A 23,247-nucleotide genomic window follows, 5' to 3' on the forward strand; every position below is an offset into this window, starting at 1 on the left:
GGAAGGCAAGGCCTTTTATTATAATGTCCTTTGCAGTTTCTAAGCTGGGAAGACCAATTAACACAGGGGACGGTTTGGGTCAGAGGCCACCAGTTCTTGGTACCAACAATTTCTCTCAGCAGAATCAGCCTCAGAGAAGAGTGAGGCTGGCTTGCTTATCTTGTGAGAGACGCAGGACTGCTCTGCGGAGGCATTCCAACTCAAACTGACAGCTGCCCCATTTTAATGTCATGCCCTATTTTTAAATCACCTGGTGGGACTGTGACAAAACACGCCACGAAGGCTCAAGGGCACCCTGCCAGCTGCTGTGCCTTCAGTTCTGGCTGCAGCACAGCCCCCCAGCCCCCAGGTTCGCATGCAGAAAGGGAGAGCCTCCAACCTAAGCACACAAGGCCCCTCCGATTCGGCCTGCTCAGATAATACTCAGGCCCCCATGAATCCTGCGGAACAAGCACCACACTCTGCTGGTTGGCAAAGGGGACTTACCCAGTGCTGTGACTGGGCCGTTGCAAGTGGTACACCAGGAAGAGGACGGAATGCCGGCACAGCCTTGCTTCTGACACTAACTTCAGTGCAGGTCACTGGGCCTGTCCAAGTGAACTGAGGGTCCACACTCCGGCGTTACGGCTGCATGGCTCTGACATTACGGTGCGGTTATTCCGAACATGTTAATCGTTAAATGAGCCCTAGGCTTCCACTGCACGACAGACACCAGAAATGCAACCGTAAACAGGGTCTCCGATTCTCTGTCTAAGGGAAAGAGGTCTTATCCCATGGTGAGCCTGAGCCCAGAGGATGCTCTGAGAATATCCGAGAGTAAGAGCTGACCCTGGACTTCTAGAAAACCTGGGACATTCTCCCCAGAACAGGTGCCCTACAGAGTCAATGTCTGTATGGGTCAGGCCAATAAGCATCTAGGTGTTTGAGCATGATGCCAAGGGCAGTGGGGAAAGTATCAAGGGGTTTTAAACAATGGCTGTCATTCCATTGCATCTAGGCACAATCATTCTTATGGTGGCCCTTTCAACTGACCAGGAAGGGGAAAGAAAGGCAAGATGGCCAGAGAATCCATTACTACATTAATCCAGACAGAAAGAAAGAACACAGGGGCCAGCCAGGGAAAATGTGTGAGCAGATACTAGAGCTTTGGTACCCTGTGAGGAGGAAGGGCTGGAGGAGTGGAAGGGATCTAAGACAACTTCCAGAATTCTGGCTGGAGTAGAAATAAAAACACAGGAAGAGAAACCCGTTTGAGGGGAGATGACGCTTTCAGCCCTGTGAGACTGAGGGGCTTCCAGGCACTCCAGTGAACACATCCACAGTGGAGATGGTAAACAAGCTCAGAGGAAAACTTCCTCAGATCCAGGCTTGTTAGACTGTGGGATGCACATTCCCTCTCGGTGGCGCACTTGTTGGCAGGCAGGGATGGGGAAGTTGTGTGCAGAGCCGCTGGGTGTTCAGGTGCACGTCCGGGTGCGGGATCTGTGCTAGAGTTAAGAGGGCAGCTGAGACAAACGCCACACCAGCTGTCAGAGATGATTCAGCCTCCTAGGGTGGGGCTCTTCAGCAGGTAAAAGCCCCGTGTGTGTGTGTGTGTGTGTGTGTGTGTGTGTGTGTGTGTGTGTGTGTGTGGCCTGTCTCATCATCAGCACATAGGCCTGGGGCCAGGAGGAAGAAAGGCCTGGCCGTCAAGGAGCCCCACAATGGACAAGCACAGCTCAGAAAAAAATTAGAAGTGTGACTCATGGAACACAGATGTCATATTCTAAGCTGTGGCTGCTTTCATGACTATGCTCAGGGTGACAGCAGGCTGACATTGACAGATTAATGAGAGAACAGCCACCTGAGAGCCCTTTGAAAAAGGAGACGTGAACGTGCCCCAGGAAGGTTAGGATGAACAGATGCACAGGCAAGGGAAGGAGCTGTGCAAAGTACCTGGGACACACACGCCGTGTGTACACACAGAGCCAAAAGGTCCCAGCCTTCCCTGGACTATCAGCTGTGACTTTTGCAGGTCCAGCTTCTGGGAAACAGAATATTTTTCGGGTCCATGGAGTCCTGTTTTGTTCTTTCACCTAGACCAGCTCTGCTCCTGTCTGACGCTCAGTCACAGTGGAAGTAAATTTGAAATTTTCTTTTTTAATTACAGGAATTTTCTAGTTAAAGGCTGGAGAGATGGCTCAGTGGTTAAGAGCACTGACTGCGCTTGCAGGGGACACAGTTTCGGTTCCCAGCACCCACATGGTGGTCCACAACCATCTATAACTCTAGTTCGAGGGTATCTGATGCTGTCTTCTGGATTCCTTTAGCATCAGGTACTCATGTAGTTCACACACACACACACACACACACACACACACACACACACGGAGGAGCTCACACACACATAGAATATTAAAAGTAAAATTTGTATTTATTATTGTGAGGGCAAGGCTGAGCACGCTATCCCCAAGATGTGGAAGGCAGGGGACTGAGAAGTCTTTCCTCCGTTCACCTTTCTGTGTGTAGATGCCAGGGCCAGACATTCTGGCTGCCCAGCTTGCAGAGACAGTGCCTTTATCCGATGAACTACTCTTTGGCCCTACTTTCTATCTTGTTTATTTTTTGAGTCAGTGTCTCAGCCTAGGCTGGCCTTGAACTCACTATGTAAAGGAGGATGGCCTCGAACTCTTGATCCTCTTGCTTCTGTCTCCTACGGGCTGAGGTTACAAGTGTGCACTATGACTATTGCCGTAATATTCAGCATAGTTTTAGATCTTTGCCGCCCCCGTTTAGAGATGAGACGTGTGTGTGTGTATGTGTGTGTGTGTGTGTGTGTGTGTACATAGACCAGAAGACCACATTAGGTATCATCTTCAATTGCTTTCCATATTCTTTATTTTAATATAGTGTCTCACTGTGTAGCCTTGGCTGTCCTGGAACTTGCTCTGTAGACCAGGCTGTCCTGGCACTCACAGAGATTCTCCTGCCTCTCCTTCCTAAGTGCTGGGATTAAAAGCATGCACCACCATGCCAGGGCCCATCCACTGGATGGAGACAGGGTCTCTCAGTCTGTAGATCACCAGTTAGATAGACTGGCTGGGTAGGGAATAGTGGAGAGCCACCCTCTTCCACAGACCTGTGCCATCATGCCCAGCTTTTACTTGGGTGCTTGGGGGTCCGATCTCTGATCTGAACTTTAGCCCAATTGGCACTGAGTTAACCTCAACACAGTTCTTTTTTTTTTTTTTTTAAGACACTGCAGGTTACTTGAAGAGCCTTTGTTTTTTAATCTCCTGAGTCTGCATGGATTCTCATGGACAAAACAATTACGGTGTTTATGTTGGGTAACAGCTTTTCCTGCTGAAGCTGATTTTGCTTGCTGGGAGGTTTGAGTGACCTCACTGAAGTAACCACTGCACTAAGCAGGCCCGGGCCATGACCGGCTGCTTCTTGGTGTCAGGCAAACTGCCTACACCATTTCCCGGTATGATTCTGGGTCTTTGTGACCCACAATCTAAACCTTTAGTGTTCAGTTGCTGGGAGTTGAAGGTGATAGCCCCATTCCTATCAGCAAAGTGAAGGATGCTAGTGACAAAGCTGAGCTGAATCCCATCGTTTTTCCTCATTTGTTTTGTGTATGTGTTTGTGTGTGTGCAAAACGTGTGCAATCCTGTGTGCGTGTGTGTATCATGAATGTACAGGTCCTACTAATCAGGGAGTTGGAGATCGGTGGTCGTCAGCCACCTCACGTGGGTCCTGGGAACAGAACTCTGGTCCTCTGGCAGAGTGCTTAAACCTCTGAGCCTCCATCCTCTCCATCTTCCTTATTACTGAAGATATATGGAGACAGGTTGTCTTCAGTACTTGAGGTTAGTGTCCTTGGAACAATGTCCCTCCCATTGGGGAGGGACCCAGAAAATGAGGAAGGCTCACATTGCGTCTCTTCCTGCAGGCTTGCTGTCTCCTCTCAATGTCCTGCTGCTCTGACCCTCAGTCATCCCAAATTAATCAGTCATTTCCTTCATCTTCTATGGGAACAGGTCATGGCTATTCTCCATCAAGGTTAGAGAGAATAATACATCTCAGTACCCCGATCAGTCATAGCAGCTATGATGGGCTAGTGAAGGTAAGGGCTTCTTCTTTCTTCTTTCTTCTTTCTTTTTTCTTCCTCCTTCCTTCTTCCTCCCTTCTTCTTTCTTCTTCTTCTTCTTCTTCTCCTTCTTCTTCTTCTTCCTCCCTCCTCCTCCTCCTTCTTCTTCTTCTTTTCCTCTTCCTCCTCCTCCTTCTCCTCCTTCTTTTTCCTCTTCTTCCTCTTCCTCTTCCTCTATGGACACTGATTTATAATTATCCAACTTCTAGATGGATACCTAGAGCTACTGTCTATCTCCACAGTAAATTCTAATTGGTTCAAACAGCTCACAATGTTGTCTGCTAACCCTCTAGAAAGGTTTATGGGAAGTGCCTATGTCATGTTGGCTTTTAGAAATGTGGTTGGGCATGAGGCAAAGGTAAAGGGAAATGTTCTAAGAAGCCACAAACCTGTTTCTTCATTGTTGCCTGTTGGGGCATCATTTGTGGTAGAAATAGCTAACAAGGAAGTTATATACATGATTTAATGTTAGCTTATCACTCAAAGTTCCTTCATTGTCACGATGATCCCACAAGATAAGCATAACATAGTAACTGTCCCGGTGGAGGACTGAGGCACTTTGTTTAACTTACATGGTGACAAAAGGTGGAACGGTTTTCTGCTGTGTTTTCTGTACTTGGGAGGTACCTCCCTAAAGAGCATCTAGGTAACAGGCTTGACAGAGATCGTTCCACTTTGGACTTAGACATAACCTTTGCCAACCTGGAGAGCTTCAGATTATGGAGAGAAGGTGTGTCCAGGAGCAGTCACTGGATTAGTTCTGTGCTCGGAGAGGATCTGCCCACCTCGGGGTGGGTGTCTGGAAATGATGGCTTGATACTGGAGCCCTGATTTGATGACAAATGCCTCGTTTGTTCCAAGCTCATCGGAAGTGTGACAGTTGCAGTCTGGGCTGAGAAATGAACCAGTGATGACATCGAGACACAAGTGTCAACAGTTGGTCATGGCGAGCTCCAAAGAATGATGGGACATCAGACATTTTCCCATGAATTCAACAACTGGCTTTCACACTAGCCACTCCATCGGGGGATATGCCTGCCTTCTCAAACCAGAGGAAAAACGTTGCCCAGAGTTTGAGATCCTGTAATCTGTGGAAGGAAATGACTGGGTGCCCCTCCCTGCACCCTGGGAGGGGGTGTTTGCTTCACAGGATCTCACTTGTCTATATCTTTTTCCAGCCCTTTTCTGATTGATCAAGGATGTCATGCCTGATGTGACATTCAATACGCTGGGCTCTGGAAATTGGATCTGTCTGGCCTGGTTCTCCTTTGGGAGATGCCAGCCTTCTTTCTTATCTTGGAGTCTCTGGGAGAGTGGTCCAGCACCCCCGGAACTGTACATCCTTCAGAAAGAGGTTTAATAAGTCCTGCATTCCCTCAGGGGTTGGAGATACTGCAGGGCTGGCTGAGGCACTAACTACTAGGCTGCTGCAGAAGTCTGAGGAAGGGCTCGAAGTAACCTTCAGTCTTTTTTCTTGAATCTGCTTTGAGTCTCTTAAGGGACCTTGTTTTTTTTTTTTTTTTTTTTTTTTTTTTGGGGGGGGGGAGGGGCACCAGAGCAGAGCAAGATAGACATGCAAGCACACACAACATACAACATACATGAATAATATGAACCACATCACTCTTCCTCTGGTTTTTCTTGTGTCCAGGGTTGAATGTCACAGAATCCCCATTGTCTCAATAGATGAGAGTGATGCTGGAGTGCAAACCACTGTGGAAAACTCAGATTCTATCCATTTTCTCAGAGAGAAGGTGGACCTTGAAGAAACTATACAAGAGAGCCTCAAGTCTTTGGGAATATTATTTGAAGAATTAAAATTGATTTGCAAGTATTGTTTCATAGGCATGGTGGCATAATACAACATGAACATCCCTGTCCTTGTCTTCTTCCTCCTCATCCTCCTCCCTCTTTTCCTGACACAGTCTCACCATCTAGCCTTGGTTGGCCAAGAACTTGCTGTGTAGACCACACAGATCCACTTGTCTTTGCCTCCTGAGTGCTGGGTTAAAGGTATGTGGCACCATACCTGGCTACCTGGCCTCCTGGCTACCTGCCTCCTGGCCATGCCTTTTAATAGAAATGGTTAGTTTTATGTGATGTTACTTTGTGTTGGGTATAAGTAAATACAAAATTGAGTTAGAAAATCAGATCCCAGTAGTCTATGATGACAGAAGCCTTTTTACATAGTTACTTTTAAAGGGACAGTCACGCCCTTGTTTGGAAGTGGCCTGAGGGCTGGTTCGACTATGGTTGAAAGGGGTGATTTTTATAGAGCTACAGGCATCTAACAGCAGCTTATCCTGTGGTGTTGGTAGACTGAAACATCACCTGATGAGTCCGGAGTGGTCCAGAGGCTGTGACCTGGTATGTGACCCTCTGTATAAAATGGACCCAGGTGTTCATTTATTTGGGAATCCCAGTCTAGAAAAACTGCTAAGTGCTGTTGTCTGCCTTAAAATTACATCATGTTTTTTGAATCCGTCCTTGATTTTTTTTTATTCTAAGTGTAAAAGTGCCAGAATTTATCTTAGTGCTAAAAATATGTTGCTCTAACCAAACCAGCTTTAATTTTTGGATTAACCTCACTCCCTTGGCGTCAGCAGCAGCGGGCTTTATATTTAGTCCTTGACCAGCAGGAAGAGACCCAGGCGAAGCATCTGGCAGCTGCCAGTGTGGTGAGATCGTCTCTTTCACCTTCAGACTCTAGGTGGGATAGTTTATCGTGGGCTTTTATATCCCTAACAGGGAGTATATATCTCTCCCAGAGAAACAGCCACATCCATAAACATCAATCACAGATGTTTCTAAGGTGTCCCTTGAACATTAAATAACTACTGTGTGAACATCATAGATTAAAGAAGGAATCAAGAGCTTGATTGATATCGGGTATCCAAGATCTGTCTCGGAGATCCGTACCACTGATAGGAAAGAGACAATCCCTCCTCGGGAGTCTGTTTCAGGCATAAAATATTAAATAGGAATTCATAAAGAGCATTTTACTCACCTTAAATCAATTCGCCTTGCTAACAGCCAGGGTTGGAGGCAGTTTGTGGTCTTTTAGCTCTTACACAGGATAAGTAAAATACTTAGAGAAGACCTTAAACAGAAGACACTGCTCTGGGGTCAGCTCAGAGGATGGAATGCCCTCTCCACTGCAGACCACCTGTGAAATGGTAGCTAAGGCTCCTTAGGACCACTTGAAGCAGGCTGTCATCTGTAATGTGGCCAAGGGGTGTGTGTGTGTGTGTGTGTGTATGTGTGTGTGTGTGTGTGTGTGTTCATGAGTGGGTTCATAAAGAGCCCTGGTTAGTATTTTGTCAGCTTGATGCAAGCTAGAGTCATCTGGCAAGGTAGAAGCTCAATTGAGAAAATGCCTCCATTGATTGGTCTGTGGGGGGCATTTTCTTAATTGATGATTGACGCGTGAGGATCAGACCATTGTGGGTGGCCCTGGGTAGGTGATCCTGGATGCTACATAAAAAGTGGAGTGAGCTCTCGAGAGAATAAATCAGTAAGCAGCACCCTTCCATAGGCCCTGTTTTAGTTCCTGCCCTGCCTTCCCTTCCTGATGGATCTGACGAAACAAACCCTTTTCTCCCCGAGTTGCTTTTGCTTACGGTGTTTAGTATATCAACAGAAAGTAAACTAGGGTGGGATAGGGGTGCTGTTAGCTCAGGCTAGCCTCAAACTGCTGACTCTCCTGCCTCTTATGTGCTGTGATTATAGGTATGTGCCACAATGCCGTTTATATGTCTTCATATGTATATACTAAGCCAAATGTGGTGCTATATGCCTATAATCCTAGCATTTGTGAAGTAGATACAGGATGATCAGGAGTTCAAGGCCAGCCTTGGCTACAAAGCCCGTTTGAGGCTAGCTTGAGATTCATAAGACCCAGTCTCAGAAACAAAACTATATGCTTACATTAGATAGGTAGATAGATAGACGTATATGTATCTATGACAATGAAATGAGCTCATACAGGGAATGCACTGAGTACAGTCTGCAGTGGTATTCACTCTCGGATACTGGCTACTGTGAATTCTATATCACTGCTATAACACTATGTGCTTGTTACTGTGATACACATACGTAAACAATTGACAGTCACAGTGCATGTAGTTCTCATTGCATTTTGCTCTCTTTCTGCATGTAAACTAAAGCCAGAGTCAGCGGAGCAAAGGGTTAGATCGAAAGCCACAAGCGTGGTGCGGAATTTGAGGAGGCCCAGTGCCTCTGCCTCTAAGATCAATGCCTGTCTTAGACCAGAAGTGTCAGGTTCTTCACCACCAGGGGGACAAGAGTGGGGTCCAGCAAGGGATGCCTTGGCTTGGGTGTGACAGGTGGTGTTCAGGGTGGGAGCACCTAGCTCATGTCTCCCTTATCCTTGCCTTTCAGATTCTGCAAAGACTTCTATTTTATTAGTTTTTGGTTCCATGTGTGTTCATATATGTTTGAAATAATATTTATCTCCAGCCGTTCAGGTATATGGAAGCCAGCTGTGCAGAGATCTTGGGTACTGTACCTTGAGCATCTTTCTTTCTTCCCTTTCTTCCTTCCTTTCCTTTCTTTCCTTCCTTTCTTCCTTCTTTCTTTTTTTTTTTGCAGGAGGTTTGAGATGGGGGTCTCTCACTGGCTTGGGGTTTTCTCAGTTCTGGCAGGCTATCTGGCCAGTGGGCTCCAAGAATCTCCCCCCGTCTCTATCTCCCCAGCTCAGGGACCCCAATCATACACTATCACAACTGGCTTTTTTTTTTTCAAATGGGTTTTGAAGATTAAACTCAGGTTCTCAGGTTTGTGAGGCAAGATTTTTACCAACTGATAGCTCCAATGGGTTCCTTCTGGAGTTGGTTCTTACACACACACACACACACACACACACACACACACACACACACACACGAAAGACTCCATACCTGTTTGTATGACGACCCACTTGAAAACCGGGACCTGTCACTTGCGTCTTTCACCCACAGCTGCTCCTGATTCTTCTCACTTGGTTCTTTCTTGTATTCCTGCCGTTTCAAACAAGCCTGGGGAACACACGACACGGATGAGACACAGCCTCTTTTCTCCTGGGTGTCATTTCCTCCCCCCAATGCCTAAAACACCAGATTCAAACCACCACTCACTGCTTTAGTAAATACAATCAATAATCGCACCATGGGACATTTTATAAAGAATACTTTTTTTTCTTTCTTTCAAAAAGATTTTATTTATGTCTGTGTGTACACATCCACATGCATGTAGATACACATGTAAGTGCTTTGGAGCCGAGGTCCCAGGTACTCATGAACCTACCCTACTGGTGTATGAAGCTGAACTCTGGGCCTCATGATGGAGCAGCAAATGCTCTTGACTACCAAGCCATCTCTCTAGTTTCTAGGACAGTTGCCTGTTTAAGGAAGGTGGTACCCCAAAAGTCTTCTTCCAGTCTTACTCCTCTCTGTGGCACCCCTTTTGCCATGTCTTGGGTTGATCTACATCTAGGCTATTAGTTATAGGAGAAGACTTTTCTTGCATCTGCTATATGCAACCCCCTCTGGGTAGAATGCAGTTCCCTTGGCTCAGCCTGCAGTTCCCTAAGATCTGACTGTGTGACGTCATCTCTTTCCCTGAATTAACTGCTAATGGAATGAAGCAGTGGACAGTAGCCTGCCTTTATCTGAGGTTCCAACAGTTACCTACAGTCATCCTTGTCCACAAACATGAAATGGAAGATTCCAAGAATAAATAATTCATAAGTTTTGAATCTTGTACCATTCTGAATAATGTGATAAAAATCTCGCTTCATCCCACTCTTTCCTGCCCGGGACAAGAATTGTCTCTTTGTCCAGCCTATGCTCTGCCCGCTGTGCTCCTGCGCTTCATAGCTGCTGCATTTGTCAGCTCTGCTGTGGCAAATCAAAACACTGCTGCTGAGTAATCCTCAAGTTGCTTAACGATGGCCCCCAAGGACTGGCAACAGTGCTACACTGTATCACCAGAATTGTTCCTTCGTAAGACAAGGTAACACTGCTAGTCTTTTGCAGTGCCTAATGGGACAGGACAAGGGTTTCTTCTGCTTACAATTCCAGGTTGCAGTCCATCAGGGAGGGAAGATAAAGGTAGGAACTCCAGCAGTTAGATTGTATCTAGCCATAAGTAGAGAGAATAAACACACCTACCCCAGCCTGCTTGCTGGTTGCTCCTGATTGGGTAGCTTTCTTTACTCTTACATAGACCCATGAATGGGACATCCAGACTCAGTGTGGGTCTACCCACCTCAACTAACCATCAGGATGACCCCCCACAAACTGCCCCCTATATGATTTAGGTATTGCTCAATTGAGACTCCCTTCTCAAAAAAGTTTAGTTCGTGGCAAGGTGACATTTAAAATACTTTATGGTTCAGGATTCTAGTGCAGGGTGGGGGGGGTGGTGGTGGTGGTGGTGGTGGTGGTGTGTGTATGTGGTCTTGGAAGGTACCCTCTCACCCTATGAATAAAGAGAGGTTCTTCTGTGTATTAACACGAAGCTAACACACACAGTTTGAATACTATAATTTTCCTATTTCATTGTAATTGCTTTTGTTTTGCAGCTTTTTTTCTCAACTAGCCAGTAAGAATTTGGAGAGTAAGAACCACCTCTCACCTCTTGAATTTTCTATCTTGAATTTTTTTTTCTTTTGTCAATTTTAAAGTTGGTATATAATATAATGGGTTCCATCATGACGTTCTCCTGACATGCATGGTATTGGATTTCACTCATATTACCTTACTCTTTGTGTGAAATTTTTAAGTAGTTTACTAAATTATGTGTGTGTGTGTGTGTGTGTGTGTGTGTGTAATTTTTAAGTAGTTTACTAAACTGTGAAATGTTTTTAATAGTTGTTGAGAATTTTATACTTAGTATACTGTAGTCACATCATTTGTACCTGATTTCTCACTCCAGTTCCTGCCAAGTCCTGCCCATCCCTTCTCAAATTAATGAACAACCTCTCCTTTTATGACTTCTATGTTTACATAAAACATTTGGTGCTGTTTGTGCTTAGGGCTGACCACTTGGGATTGAATACCTTATCCAGACCTATCCGGAAATTAGTTCATCTGTGGGGAAAATGGATTCTCCCTTCCTTGGAGGCCATTGATTCCTGCTGCTCTTCATCTGGGGATGGGGTCTGGTGATACTTGACAACTGGTATGTTCACTGTGAGATCTTTCTTGTTTGCATGTATTCTTAATCTGAATCACATTTGAGTGTGAGGCTTTGAATCATACTTTTGCTTCAGAAAATATCAATCCCTGGATGCAAAGTAATAAAAATAACTACACCCCCTGCCCCTCGCAAAGCAGCATTTTTCTCAGCAAAATTAAAATAAAATCTAGGGCTAAACACTTCCCCTCTGCATTAGGACTGAAGCAACCGGAGACACCAGGGATTTCAACTGATATTTTAAACCCTGCCCCTCCCTCCCAAATAAGAAAACCTCTTGCGGCATTTCTATGTTCACAGATCCCGTGACCCTCTCTCTCATCCACCTTACCAGGGTCAAATTATTCATTAAATTAGTCTGGTGTAAAGGCCAAAGAAGTTGTTACTGAAGAAGACTTGTCATTTCCCCACTTCCTGACTTGGTAGGAAAGGAAAGATTTCATTTGCATTTCCTCTCTGCATCCATTAAAAAAAAAAAAAAGCATTTCCTTTTGAATGCTGTAGGATTCACAGACGTTTCCTGCCTGGGGAAAAAGCCTGGGAAGTTATGCTCCAAGGTTAAGGAAGAAGAGGACTGTAGTAAAGCTGGTGCTGCCTGGAACCACCTAGACAGTCACACTGCACCTAGCCAGGACACTGTAGGTGAGCTGCAGGTGTTCTCCTGGATTCCTAGAAAAAGATGAGGTCTCACCCCACCAGGCTTGGAAAGGGATTTTACTGCTGTCCCTCAGTCCATGTTATATTTTTGAACCACTCTGTTACTAAGTCATTGACTCGGAGACTGAGAAGTACTGCTGGGGCGTGTTCGCTGTAGGACATAAGCAGGAAACCCAAAGGCGGGGCTAAAGAGATGGCTCTGGGCTCGTGTGCACGTGCTGCGTGCACTGGACTTAGTTCCCAGCACTTACAAACGAGGGTGGCTCAGAACTGCTAGTAAGCTCTGCTCCAGGGGAATCTGATGACCTTTTCTGACCTCTGAAGCACACACATGTGCACACACGTGCACGAGAGAGAGAGAGAGAGAGAGAGAGAGAGAGAGAGAGAGAGAGAGAGAGACCCAAATAATACTAGACTGTACCTGTCAAAAAATAAGTTCAACAACAAAAACATAAGCCTGGTAAACGTGAAGGAAGTTGGCTGAAGAGATGTCTGAAATTCAAGTAGAATAGCTTTCAGAAAACATTAAATATAGTATTAATTTAATTATAGCGGTGCACATATGAGATGCATATGCAGATCACAGGACAACTTGTACAAGTCGGTTCTCTCCTTCCACTATGTGAGTTGGGGGCGGGGCTCAAACCCAGATTGCCAAACTGGACAGCAAGAGACTTTCTAGTTAAGCCATCCTGCCCTGAGCTGTTCGTTTGTTTGGGTGTGGCTCTTCCCACAGTGGCTTCTAATCAGAGCACCTGTTGTTGTGGGGGCCACTTACATGGAAGTCTGCTTCTCATACTGGCAGGTGTAAGTGGCGACCTCACCTGTGGGTTTTCAGGCCGTTGCTACTGAGCAGAAAATGTGAGCCAGTGTGAGCAAATACAGGAAGGACCAAGGAAGATTTTGAACCCAAGTCTTGTAGGCTGGGTGGTTTTACTTGCTTAAAATTCTTTTCATGAACGCATATGACTTAAATATTTATCAGAAGGGGAGCATGAATAGATTGGTTTTTGCAGTGTTGAGAAAAATTCTCTCTGGTTCCCTGTCTCTCATGGATTAGTGCGAGGCAAGGTAAACCTTGGCAGGGCAGATAGTGATTTTCAGCCGGAGATGGCTGAGCAATCTTTCTGTTTGAATCAAAACACCGATCCTGTCAAAGTTATAGCTCTGCTGTGAAGGAATGCAGAAAAAGAATGACCGGAAGTCCAGGCCTAACAGTCAAAGCCCAGGCATTCCCTGCCCCAGGATGTGTTGTCTTTCTGTTTGTGAATGGGAATGGTTTGTTCGTTTGTCTCATCACTGATGGTGGTGGTTCTGTGGTTCGGATCCTCAAGTGACCAGGTGGCCAGAGAAGGTGGGATCTCTGGGTGGGAAGAGAAATGAGATCTACTGATAATTTAGTGTACTTCTCATGGACATCTGGATTAGTCTTGTGTTCCAGCTGTCCGGTGAAGTGTCAGTGAGTCTTCAGTGTGTGGTCAGTCAAGCTTCCTTCTCTTCCCCTTTGGTGACGTATTTGTGTGCACCCTCCCCCCCCACACACACACCTTGGCACTGTAACAGCAGCTCAAACAGAGGCTTCCACTATGACAGCAAATCACAGAATCTGCCCGTGGGGTATGTCGTGAGCTTTTTGACTCACTGTAACCCAATCTTGGTAAACACACCCAACCCCAGCTCTGCCACTTCCTAGCAAAGACCTTGGGCCTCGGGCTCCATAGATTGTCACTTCCTCGGGAAGCAGGAGAATCTCTCAGGACCTTAGCTGTAGCTGGCCTGTGGGGAGAGTTCAATGTCCCTCCCCACCTCCATCATCATCATCATCATCATCAGCAGCAGCAGCAGCAGCAGCAGCAGCAGGTTTTAAATTGTTGTTCTTCCACTTCCTGGTTTACTTATTTCTAAACTCAGCCTTTGCCATAGCAAGGAACTAGGATCTTGGTCACAGAAGAGTCTTCCTGTCTGGGCCTGAGGCACACTCTCCCTGAGGGTGAGGTCTGGCCTCTGGACCCAGGGTCCTCAGCCAGCCTGCTGAGGGCCTTGTGCATGGTCATTCCAGAGCACACTGTAAATCATTTTGTCTTTAACATCACAGCCTTCTGAATCTGTAGTTAGGATCAGAGGCTCTCTATTACCTGCTGTCCTTGGGGCTCCTGAGGACCTAAGACGCCATGTGTCATAAGAACAATTTGTAGTTCTGGTATGAAAACCATATAAATAGCCTAAGTTTAAAAAAAAAAAAGAATATAACCAATACTATTTATTTTTTTGAGACAAGGTGTCATGTAGCTCAGGCTGGCTTTGACTTTGCAATATAGCCCATAATGTTCTTGACTATCTAAACTTCTGCCTCTCTTGCCTGAGAGCTGTAATCCTGCACATGGTTTTATAGAGCACTGGGAGACTGAACCCAGAGCTTCATGCATCCTAGGTGTGCTGGTGGATTGGGTTTGGTTTGTTTTCCTTCAACCTGACACCAGCTGAAAGAGTCAGTCATGTTAGGAAAGACCCTTGAGTGAGGAACTGCTTCCACCAGACTGACTTGTGGGCAGGTCGATGGGGCATTTTCATGATTAACTGTTGCTGCAGGAGGGCCCAGCTCATTACTGGCAGTGCCACTCCTGGGCAGATGGTCCTGGATGGTTTAAAAAAAAAAAAAAAGAGTAGAGCAAGTCATGGAAAGGAATCCAGGAGGCAGTGCTCTCCCACGGTCTCTGAGCTCGTTCCTGCCTCCAGGTTCCTGCCCAGAACTGGACTATAAGCTAAACGGAAATAAACCAGTTCCAGTTCCTTCCCTAGTTGCTTCCGGTCATGGTGTGTATCACAGAGATAGAAAGAAAACTAGGAGACCAGACAAACGGTCTACCAACTGAACTGTATCCCCTTCCCCCAACCTTACATCCCACTTAATAATGGCGCCTGTCTGGTTGCTCTGAGCCTGTCAGCCCTGTGAGGAGGGCCTGGTGACGCTGCCCTCAGCTCTTCACTGTTGCTCTTATTCAGGTCTCAAGTGCCTAACTCAGAGTTGGGGGCTTTGATGATTATTTGTGATATTAAAGTTCACTTAAAAAACAAGTTTGATTTTTTTTTCAGATATTAGGATATTTGCATATATCCCAGGACAAGATCCCTGGGCAGATGAGTCCCGGCTGTAACCACAAAAGTCCAGGTACCGTAAGCCCATAGTCTAAAAGTATTTTATATAATATTTTAAATAATTTTGTGCATGGAAACAAAATTTCCTGGTGCGGCATCGTATTAGGTGCTCAACTAGATTTACAGTCTAGAGTATTTGAGATTTGGGATTTTGGAGCCAGAGCTGCTCAACCTGTCCCTTTCCCTTGCCAGCTGCTGCCACCAGGTATAAAAACCACCACCATGTCCTTCAATACGTTTATATCTCGTGTTTAGTTGTTTGATCTGCACTTGAAAGAGTTGAGGTAGGTAAGTGACATGAAATGAAACCAATTTGAGCACATTTGAGAGATTGTAGAAAATTGTGTGGAAATGCCAAGTGTAATCTTTCTGTCTTGCTTTCCAGTGGGCATTAATGGCTAAGGCTAAATTCTGCCTCCCATTACATAAATACATTTGAGAAGGAGGGAGGAGGAGAGGGACACACATACACACACACACACTCACTCACACACACACTCACTCACACACATACACTCACACATACACATACTCTCACACACACATACACACACACTCACACATACACACACACACACTCACACACACACACACACACACTCTCACATACACATACATCACACTCACACACACACTCTCACATACACATACATACACACTCACATACACACACACACACATACACATACATACACACTCACACACACACTCACACACTCACACATACACACTCACACAAACACACACTCACACATACACACACACACTCACACACATACACACACACTCATTCACACACTCACACACACATACATACACACACACTCACACACACACACACACTCACACACACACACACACACACACACACACACATTCACAGAGGGAGAGAGAGAGAGAGGAAACATGAACACCCTTGGAAGAACAGAGCCAAATTCTAAGATAGAATATAATTATATACGGGCTACCAGATTCTGAAATAGCGTGTAATATAACAGATAGATGTTTGTCTCCTTTTTTTTTCTTAAAAGAGCCCCACCCAGCCACTGACAGGAGTAGAAGCCAAACAATTATGGGTGAGTCGAGCCTTTTCTTGTAGCTGGCCCACAGACCTGTAAAGGCCCCATTAATTTAGTGCATACCACCCTTCGGTGTATTTTAGGACAGAGCAGGAATAACCCAACTTTAGAAAAAAATTAGGAGGTTCCTAAGGGCTTCAATTTGAGCCAGTTCATTAAAGACAAGTCAAGCATGGAGGGGGATATGTGGCAAGTGTGTATGACTTGGGAGGCACGTGTAGTGATTAGGTCTTCTCCGGTTTGTATACCCACTCTGTGGTGGGAAATCCCAGGTGTCCTGAGCAGAAGGCCGCACCGAGAGAGAACGCTCACATTCCCACAGGGTGTGATGGGCCAAACCCGCAGCAGGCATATGCAACCTTCTGACGATGCCACATGCTGTCCCTGTAAAGTTTACACGCAAGAGCTGTGCAGTCAAGTTACCAAAAAAAAAAAAAAAAAAAAAAAAAAAAAAAAAATCATTAAAATAACCTCCTAACATTTAAATAAGTCTATGGTTGTGTGTGGCCTGTCCCCATAGCTATCCACGGCCACACGAGGCCTGCTGGACAGACCCCAGTCAGGTATAATTGCAACACCACAGCTGTCCTCAGTAAATGATCTAAATACATTTTGGCTAGATGACTAAGTTAGTGAATAGCTACTCAAGTCATAAAATTAATTCTTTTCTCTTTTGAGACAGAGTCGCTCAACCAGCCCAGGGAAACTTTGAACTCATGGTCCCCCTTTTTCTGCTTCTCAAATGATGGAATTTTAGAAGTACACCTTCATGCCCAGCTGCAAGAGGTGTTCTGTTTGCCTGCCTGCCTGCTTGCTTGAGACATGGTTTCTCTGTGTATCCCTGGCTGTCCTGGAACTCACGCTGTAGACCACGCTGGCCTCAAACTCAGAGATCTGCATGATTCTGCCTCCCAAGTGCTGAGGTAAAGTTGTGAGCCTCCATGCCTAGCGCTGCGAGGGATTTTTTTTTTTTAAGTCACAGCTTTAAAGCCTTTCTGAAAAAAAGGCAAAAGACAGATGAAATATTATTTAAAAATCATCGTGGGGCCAGGCATAGTGGTGTATACATTAAACTCCTGCACTCAGGAGGCAGAGGGGTAGGTAGTTCTCTGAGTTTGAGGCCAGCCTGGTCTACAGAGTGAGTTCTAGGACAGCCATAGCTCTATAGTGAGACCCTGTCTAAAAGAAAAGAAAGTGACATAAATGACAAGTTCAGTCCTGCCTCCAGCTGAAGGCGTTAAAAGGTACTGAGGAGCTGAGGTGAGGGAACTGTCCTAAAACTGGGACGATGGTTATGTGGTTATGGCTGCAAACCTACCACAAATCATTAAAACATTGGATTTTATGCTACATAAATTGTGACTCCGTGATTTCTTAAAAACAAAATGAATCCTGATACTATGTGAGTCCAATCTGTTTAGATTCTAAGTTCTAAGTTAAAGCTATGATCTTTACTATACTTATTCTCAGAGAATGCAGTTAAAGCAGGTGTGGGGAGTAGGGGGTGGGGAGGCAGAAATGTGGGTAGGGGTGAGGGTAGGGGCTAGGGTTGAGGTTAAGAAGTAGTTCTTGCTAAGGTTAGTCTTTCTTAGGTCCTTGGGTCTGGAGCCTGGCTTCTAAAGGTCTTCAAGTCTTCCAGTAGCATGGGTGGGTGCTCAGCATAGATTAAGACAAAAGTCAGGCAGAGGACAAAGCAGATATGACACTAAGGATAGAGTGACAGTTCTGGGCAGAAATTATGGCATTTGGGGCCATGGTGGTGGCCACAAGATAAGGGGTGCAAAAGGTCATGTGCTCTTAGGTGAGCTTGGCAGAGTTTGGGAGCCAAAGCTTTGTGGGTGGGAGAGAGGAAGGGGGTCAGGGAAGGGGTTGATCTGAAGAGGGCTGGGAGGGGGATGGACATGTGATGTCCTGTGGACATGTTGGCTTAGTGATGCCCATGTGACACCCAGATGAAAATCACCAATAAGCAGGTGTGCCCATGATCCTGGCCTTCTGGCGAGACTCCTGGGTACAAGACATTTGTATAAAACCATGGTTAAAACCAGAAAGATCTAACAGGCGGCGAGGATCTTGTTTGTCAGAAAAGGTGGGGTGGGGAGCTAAGGATGGGACTCTGAACCAGCAGTTAAGGGCAGGGGGGAGAGGAGAAAGTAAAAAAGCAAGATTAACACGAGGGAGACAGAAGGTCTGGAGACTGTGACACCAGAGAAAAGAGGACAGGAAGAGGAGCCTTCAGGAAAGAAAAGTTCGAAGGTGTCATTGAATTTGGCTCCTGACCTCAGCAGTGGTCAGGAAGAAGGAAGAGAAAACTTAAAAACAAACACACAAACCAAGGAGGAAGTGGCGACAGAAATGAGGCCGGCTGCAGGAGTTTGAGACAGACAGGAAGCAGCCAGGGATGCTGTTGGGGGAGGGAAAGGCTTTGTTCCTTGAAGGTGGAAACCAGCACATTTTGATTGAGCCAATAGGAGAAGGTTGGGCTGAAAGTACTCTGTTGGTAGAGGGCTTTGCATGCAAGCAGGCCTCGGATCCTGTTTCCGTGAGATGAGTAGGCAGTCCATACGTAAAATAGGAATAAATACGTACACAAGTAAATAAAATAGAGCGGGAGAGAGGCCAAAACACAGACAGCAGAGTCCTGTGGACAGCAGAGGCTGGACAACCAACCAAGGGACTTAGTCATAAGCAGGACAAGGATGGGACACTCTGTCCTCTGAGATGGGACGTCTGGAAGGTTGAGAAGCGAGCGTCAAAAGGAAGTTGAGAGGGCTCCCCATGGCTGGCTCAGGATTTTGGAAGTGTGGAGTCAGGGAGGTAAAGACTGAAGAGCTTTAAATCACAAGGATAGCCAGAAGAGCTGAAGGAGCGCAAACGTGTTGACGGGAGTCACTCTTCTCCTTCCACTGATGCTCATCTCTAACCATTACCTGCTCTTCTCCCAGTCTCTGGGCTGGACGACGTTTTACCACCTCCATGCCTACGAACTTGGGCCAAATCACCATAACCCCTTTCTTAAATGTCAACCATACTTTCCTTTCAAAATCTTGTTTTTTTTTTTTTTTTTTTCCCTCTTGCCCCTTCCAGCCCTTTCCCCTCACAGAAGCCAAAGTGGCTTAAAAAAAAAAAAAAAAAAAAAATCTAAACCAGATCATGTCTCGTTTCTGGAAAACTGTCCAGTGTTCTCACTGTGATTGGGATTCTCTTTGGTGGTAGGTATGTCCTGCTTCTCCCTGTGAGAGCCAGCCTGATCCGGTTCTGCAGAGCTCTTTCCCCTCCTCTGTCAGACACTTCCTGGTGGCTCTGAGTGGATCCTGCCTCAGGGCCTTTGCATTATGCTTGTGACCGCTTGGCTAGCTCTTTCCCCTCACACCCACAGACACAGCTCTACCTCAGTGCTGGTCCCTAGGAGCATGGCCCCCTTTCCTTTGTTATTCTGTAGCTGTTATTTTTCATATATTTTATCAGCAACTGGCTTAGTCAGTTTTTTATGACTGTAACAAATCTCTGAGGTAAGTCAGCTTAAAGACAGCTGTTTTGGCTCACAGCCTTAGACTTTGGATCATGACAGATGCTATGATGAAATGTCCTGTTGCTTTGAGCCTGAGGTGCTACAGGATCTCATGGCAACACAATTCATTCACCTCATAGTGGCCAAGAAGTTAAAGGGAGGAAGGGGCTGGATTCCCATAGTTCCATTCTGCAGCTGGATACCTCCAAAGACCTAAGACTTTCAATAGTCTCTGCCCCTTAAAGGCTCCCCTGTCTCCCCATAGTGGCAAGTGGGGAACCCACCCTCTAACACATGGGCTCATGAGGGAACTTTCTAGTGTCACTCTAGAGCAGTAACTAAAATAACTTCACACTGTGTGAACATTTTCCACCTCCCAAACTTAGAAGAATACTGGGAGATCAGGAACCTTGTTCAGTACATAGTAGGCACTTCATGAATTAAATGTTGGTAGATTGACCAAACCAGCCAAAAATGCAACTAGCAATGCTGACAGCCTACGTGAGCCTAGAAAATACAAGCACTGTGGATCCAGGACACGTTGTTATGTGATTTTTTTTCACTAGGGACCATTAATAACAAGAAAATTTCCTTATGTACTCATTGTAGAAACAGTATTAACCAAGTGTTTCCAACCACCACCCAAGGGGGCAGAGGCATCTTTGTGAAAATTGGGTGATTCCCTGAGTAACCTGTCCAGGGGTTGACATTCTTGTTCAATTTCTGGAATTTTCCTTCCCTTTGAAGTCCGCATGGGTGTGTGTTGGCAACTGAGGAAGAAACTGCTGGCCTTTTCCAGCCCCAGTGCCGTGCAGGTGAAGTCAGGCTACTGAGACGGGTCTGGTTTCCTTGGTGACCCCCAAGGCTCGGTTCTAACTGAAATTGCTAAGGAGGAGAAAAACCTGAGATTTGAGCTGTGTTTTCCTTCTCGAGGAACAGCTCTCTGAGCTCCATAGAAGCTGAGGATCTGTCTCCTTGATTGGCCAGGGCTGCTTTTCTCAGAGGAGGTTGGGGGAGAGTTGAGTGACTTCTCCTCGATGTTCCAAGAGTCCCACAACCCAGTCCAGCAAGTCTGTCCTATGCCAGCCCCAGGTAATTACATCATGACCCCTCGGGCTCCCAAAGTTTTGTTTTTACATGCAAACACTGTAGCCACAGAGACCAGAAGTTTGCTTAGTAACCACCTTTCTTCTGGTACCTGTGACAACAGAGAGGGCATGCTATTTTGTAAATGGTAGGGCAATTTAGTTAACCATTTAAGGTCTCGTTGTTTCTCAGTCAAATATAAACCTGATTATCACTTATCATCAAGGAGGCAGAGGATCAAACACTATGTTAAATATTCGCGTGGATGCATGAATATGTGTATGATATATATATGTATATATATATATATATATATATATATATATATATATGCTTGTGTGTGTGTGTGCATAAGTGCACACATCCAGGCACACATGTGTGAGTCATGGAAGATACTGGGTGTGTTGCTATCTTCTTTATTGTACTTCCTTGAAACAGGGTCTTTCGCTTCATCTGGGGTGAACCATCTCCTAGCCCCCACATTTATGGTTTTCATTCCCAATGGCCCCTAACATTGTAGCATGGAGGATGGGGTGGGGGTAAAACAGGAAGTTGGGACCACCACGGGGATTAAATGATTACTTTACAGTGAGTGGTGGGTTGGGGTGGTGGTGATGTTTTATATGCAAGCTGTCTCCCAAATTCTACTATTCCAAGAGATGGGGGAAGGCAAATCTTGCTTTCTGCAATTACCTGATATTCTGAGTCCACCTTATGCTGCATGTCCCGAAGATACTGAGCATCGCTGACGAACTTCTGTCTGTCCCTTGCTTCATGCAACATGGTTCTTAGTTCCTGTTCTACACACGAGAGAGAAATAAGCATACTGTGACAGATGCTTCTGTGAGTCACCATATTTGGATGCATTTGGGTATAATTGCGTGTGTTCTTTTATTAATCTAGTCCCCCATTGTTTGAAAGGTACACATAACCTCTTTTTAAAATTAGTGTCAAAGTCCTTATCTCCGTTCTGTTCCCGCATAAATAATGCAGTGACATTCGTCAGCTGGCTTCAGTGATCCTATCCTGGTTATTCGTAGGGACTTAGGTTGACTGACACCTGACTGGGAAGCAGGTCTGTGCACGGCAGAGAAGAAAACAAAGAGCCTAGGCAGATCTGCAGGGACCAAACGCAAGTCCTGGGTTACTTAAATTCATGTGTACGACTATTGTGCCTGATCCAACCCAGACACTGTCAGCTGCTGGGTACAGCAGCCAGTCAGGCAGACATGACCCCACCTTTGTGTTGCCTACAGTCTAGGATGGAAAACCAAGGCTAGACAATTCAGCCCTAACTGCCAGTACAGAGCCGGGTGCGGGTTCTTTGAAAGAAAAGCATTGTAGAGGAGCAGAGTCTGTCTGGAGGGGTCAGGCCGTGACACTGGGTTTGATAATCATGAGTCAGGCAAGAGGTCAACACTGTCACTGGGTTTGATAGATTGTGACTCAGGCAGGAGTTGGGCGAGGACAGCAGGTGGTTCAGGGCATGAAGGAACAAGTGAGAAATGGAGAGAGGGCAGGGCGACTGGGGCAGATGGTGGGGAGAGCGGCAGAGGGATGTGATATGGAACACATGGCAGAGACAGCTCATATGGAACGTGGTATGTCACAGTGGAAGGACACATGGAGCTCCTGATAGGTTTTAACTGGGGAATACGTGGTTGCATGCTGTATGTGTGTGTGCATGTCCATGTATGTGTATGTGTGTGTGTGTGTGTGTGTGCGCGCGCGCGCGCGCGAGTGTAGGCCAGTGTCTGACATTTTTCTCCTCAGTCACTCTTCCATTTTTTCTTTTTTCTTTTTTTTTGAGAGATGGTATCTTTCTGAGCCTAGGGCTTACTGATTTTGGCAAGAATAGCTGACCAGAAAGTCTCAGGGATGCTTCTGTCTCCTCTTGCTTGCTCAGCTTTTTAAATCGTGTCGAGGGAGGATCATGAACTCAAGTCTTAATGCTTACTGACTTCGCCATCTCCCAACCACTTACTCTTGTGTAAAAGACTACTAAAGGTTGTAGTGTGGAGGACAAAGTGGGGATAAAACATGGAGTTGGGGCCACCAGTTTCTGATACAGAAGAATAACCTAACCACATCTTCAAGAAGATGTTTAACCAAGAAGGGGGGTGATGTGGCATCCTGACCACCAGGAGACACAGCTAAGACAAGACCAAGCTTTTCATCAGTTACCTCTGAAGGAATGCTTTGTCTACCTGGCATTAGGAGGGGCAGCTTTGTGAGAAAACAGTGTGGAGTCTGGAATGTGTACGGCAAACAGAGATGTCAAGCCAGCCATGAGATGCAGGCTCTGAGCTGACTGGACAGGTAAAGATCTGGCCAGTGCTGGCATATTAGTAACAAGATAGAAGCAGAGTGGGTACTGGACTGGGGACAAAACCATTAACACATCTAACGTAGGGAAAAGATGGTCCAAT

General features: G+C 45.9%; 1 protein-coding gene across 2 annotated transcripts in view; it reads right to left on the bottom strand.

The window, feature by feature from the left end:
- The window catches only part of MARCHF10 (membrane associated ring-CH-type finger 10), a gene marked incomplete at both ends in the record, with an annotated part of 82,025 nt that extends 60,424 nt beyond the window's left edge, over nucleotides 1-21,601 (bottom strand). For both annotated transcript variants that reach the window (XM_080924523.1, XM_080924524.1), the window contains 2 exons: nucleotides 9,052-9,168; nucleotides 21,512-21,601. In XM_080924523.1, coding sequence (XP_080780649.1) covers nucleotides 9,052-9,168; nucleotides 21,512-21,601 — 207 coding nt within the window. The remainder of the gene's footprint in view (nucleotides 1-9,051; nucleotides 9,169-21,511) is intronic.
- Between the last annotated feature and the right edge of the window lie 1,646 nt (nucleotides 21,602-23,247).

This window comes from Micromys minutus, assembly GCF_963924665.1.
Source record: "Micromys minutus genome assembly, chromosome: 10".
Classification (NCBI taxonomy): domain Eukaryota; kingdom Metazoa; phylum Chordata; class Mammalia; order Rodentia; family Muridae; genus Micromys; species Micromys minutus.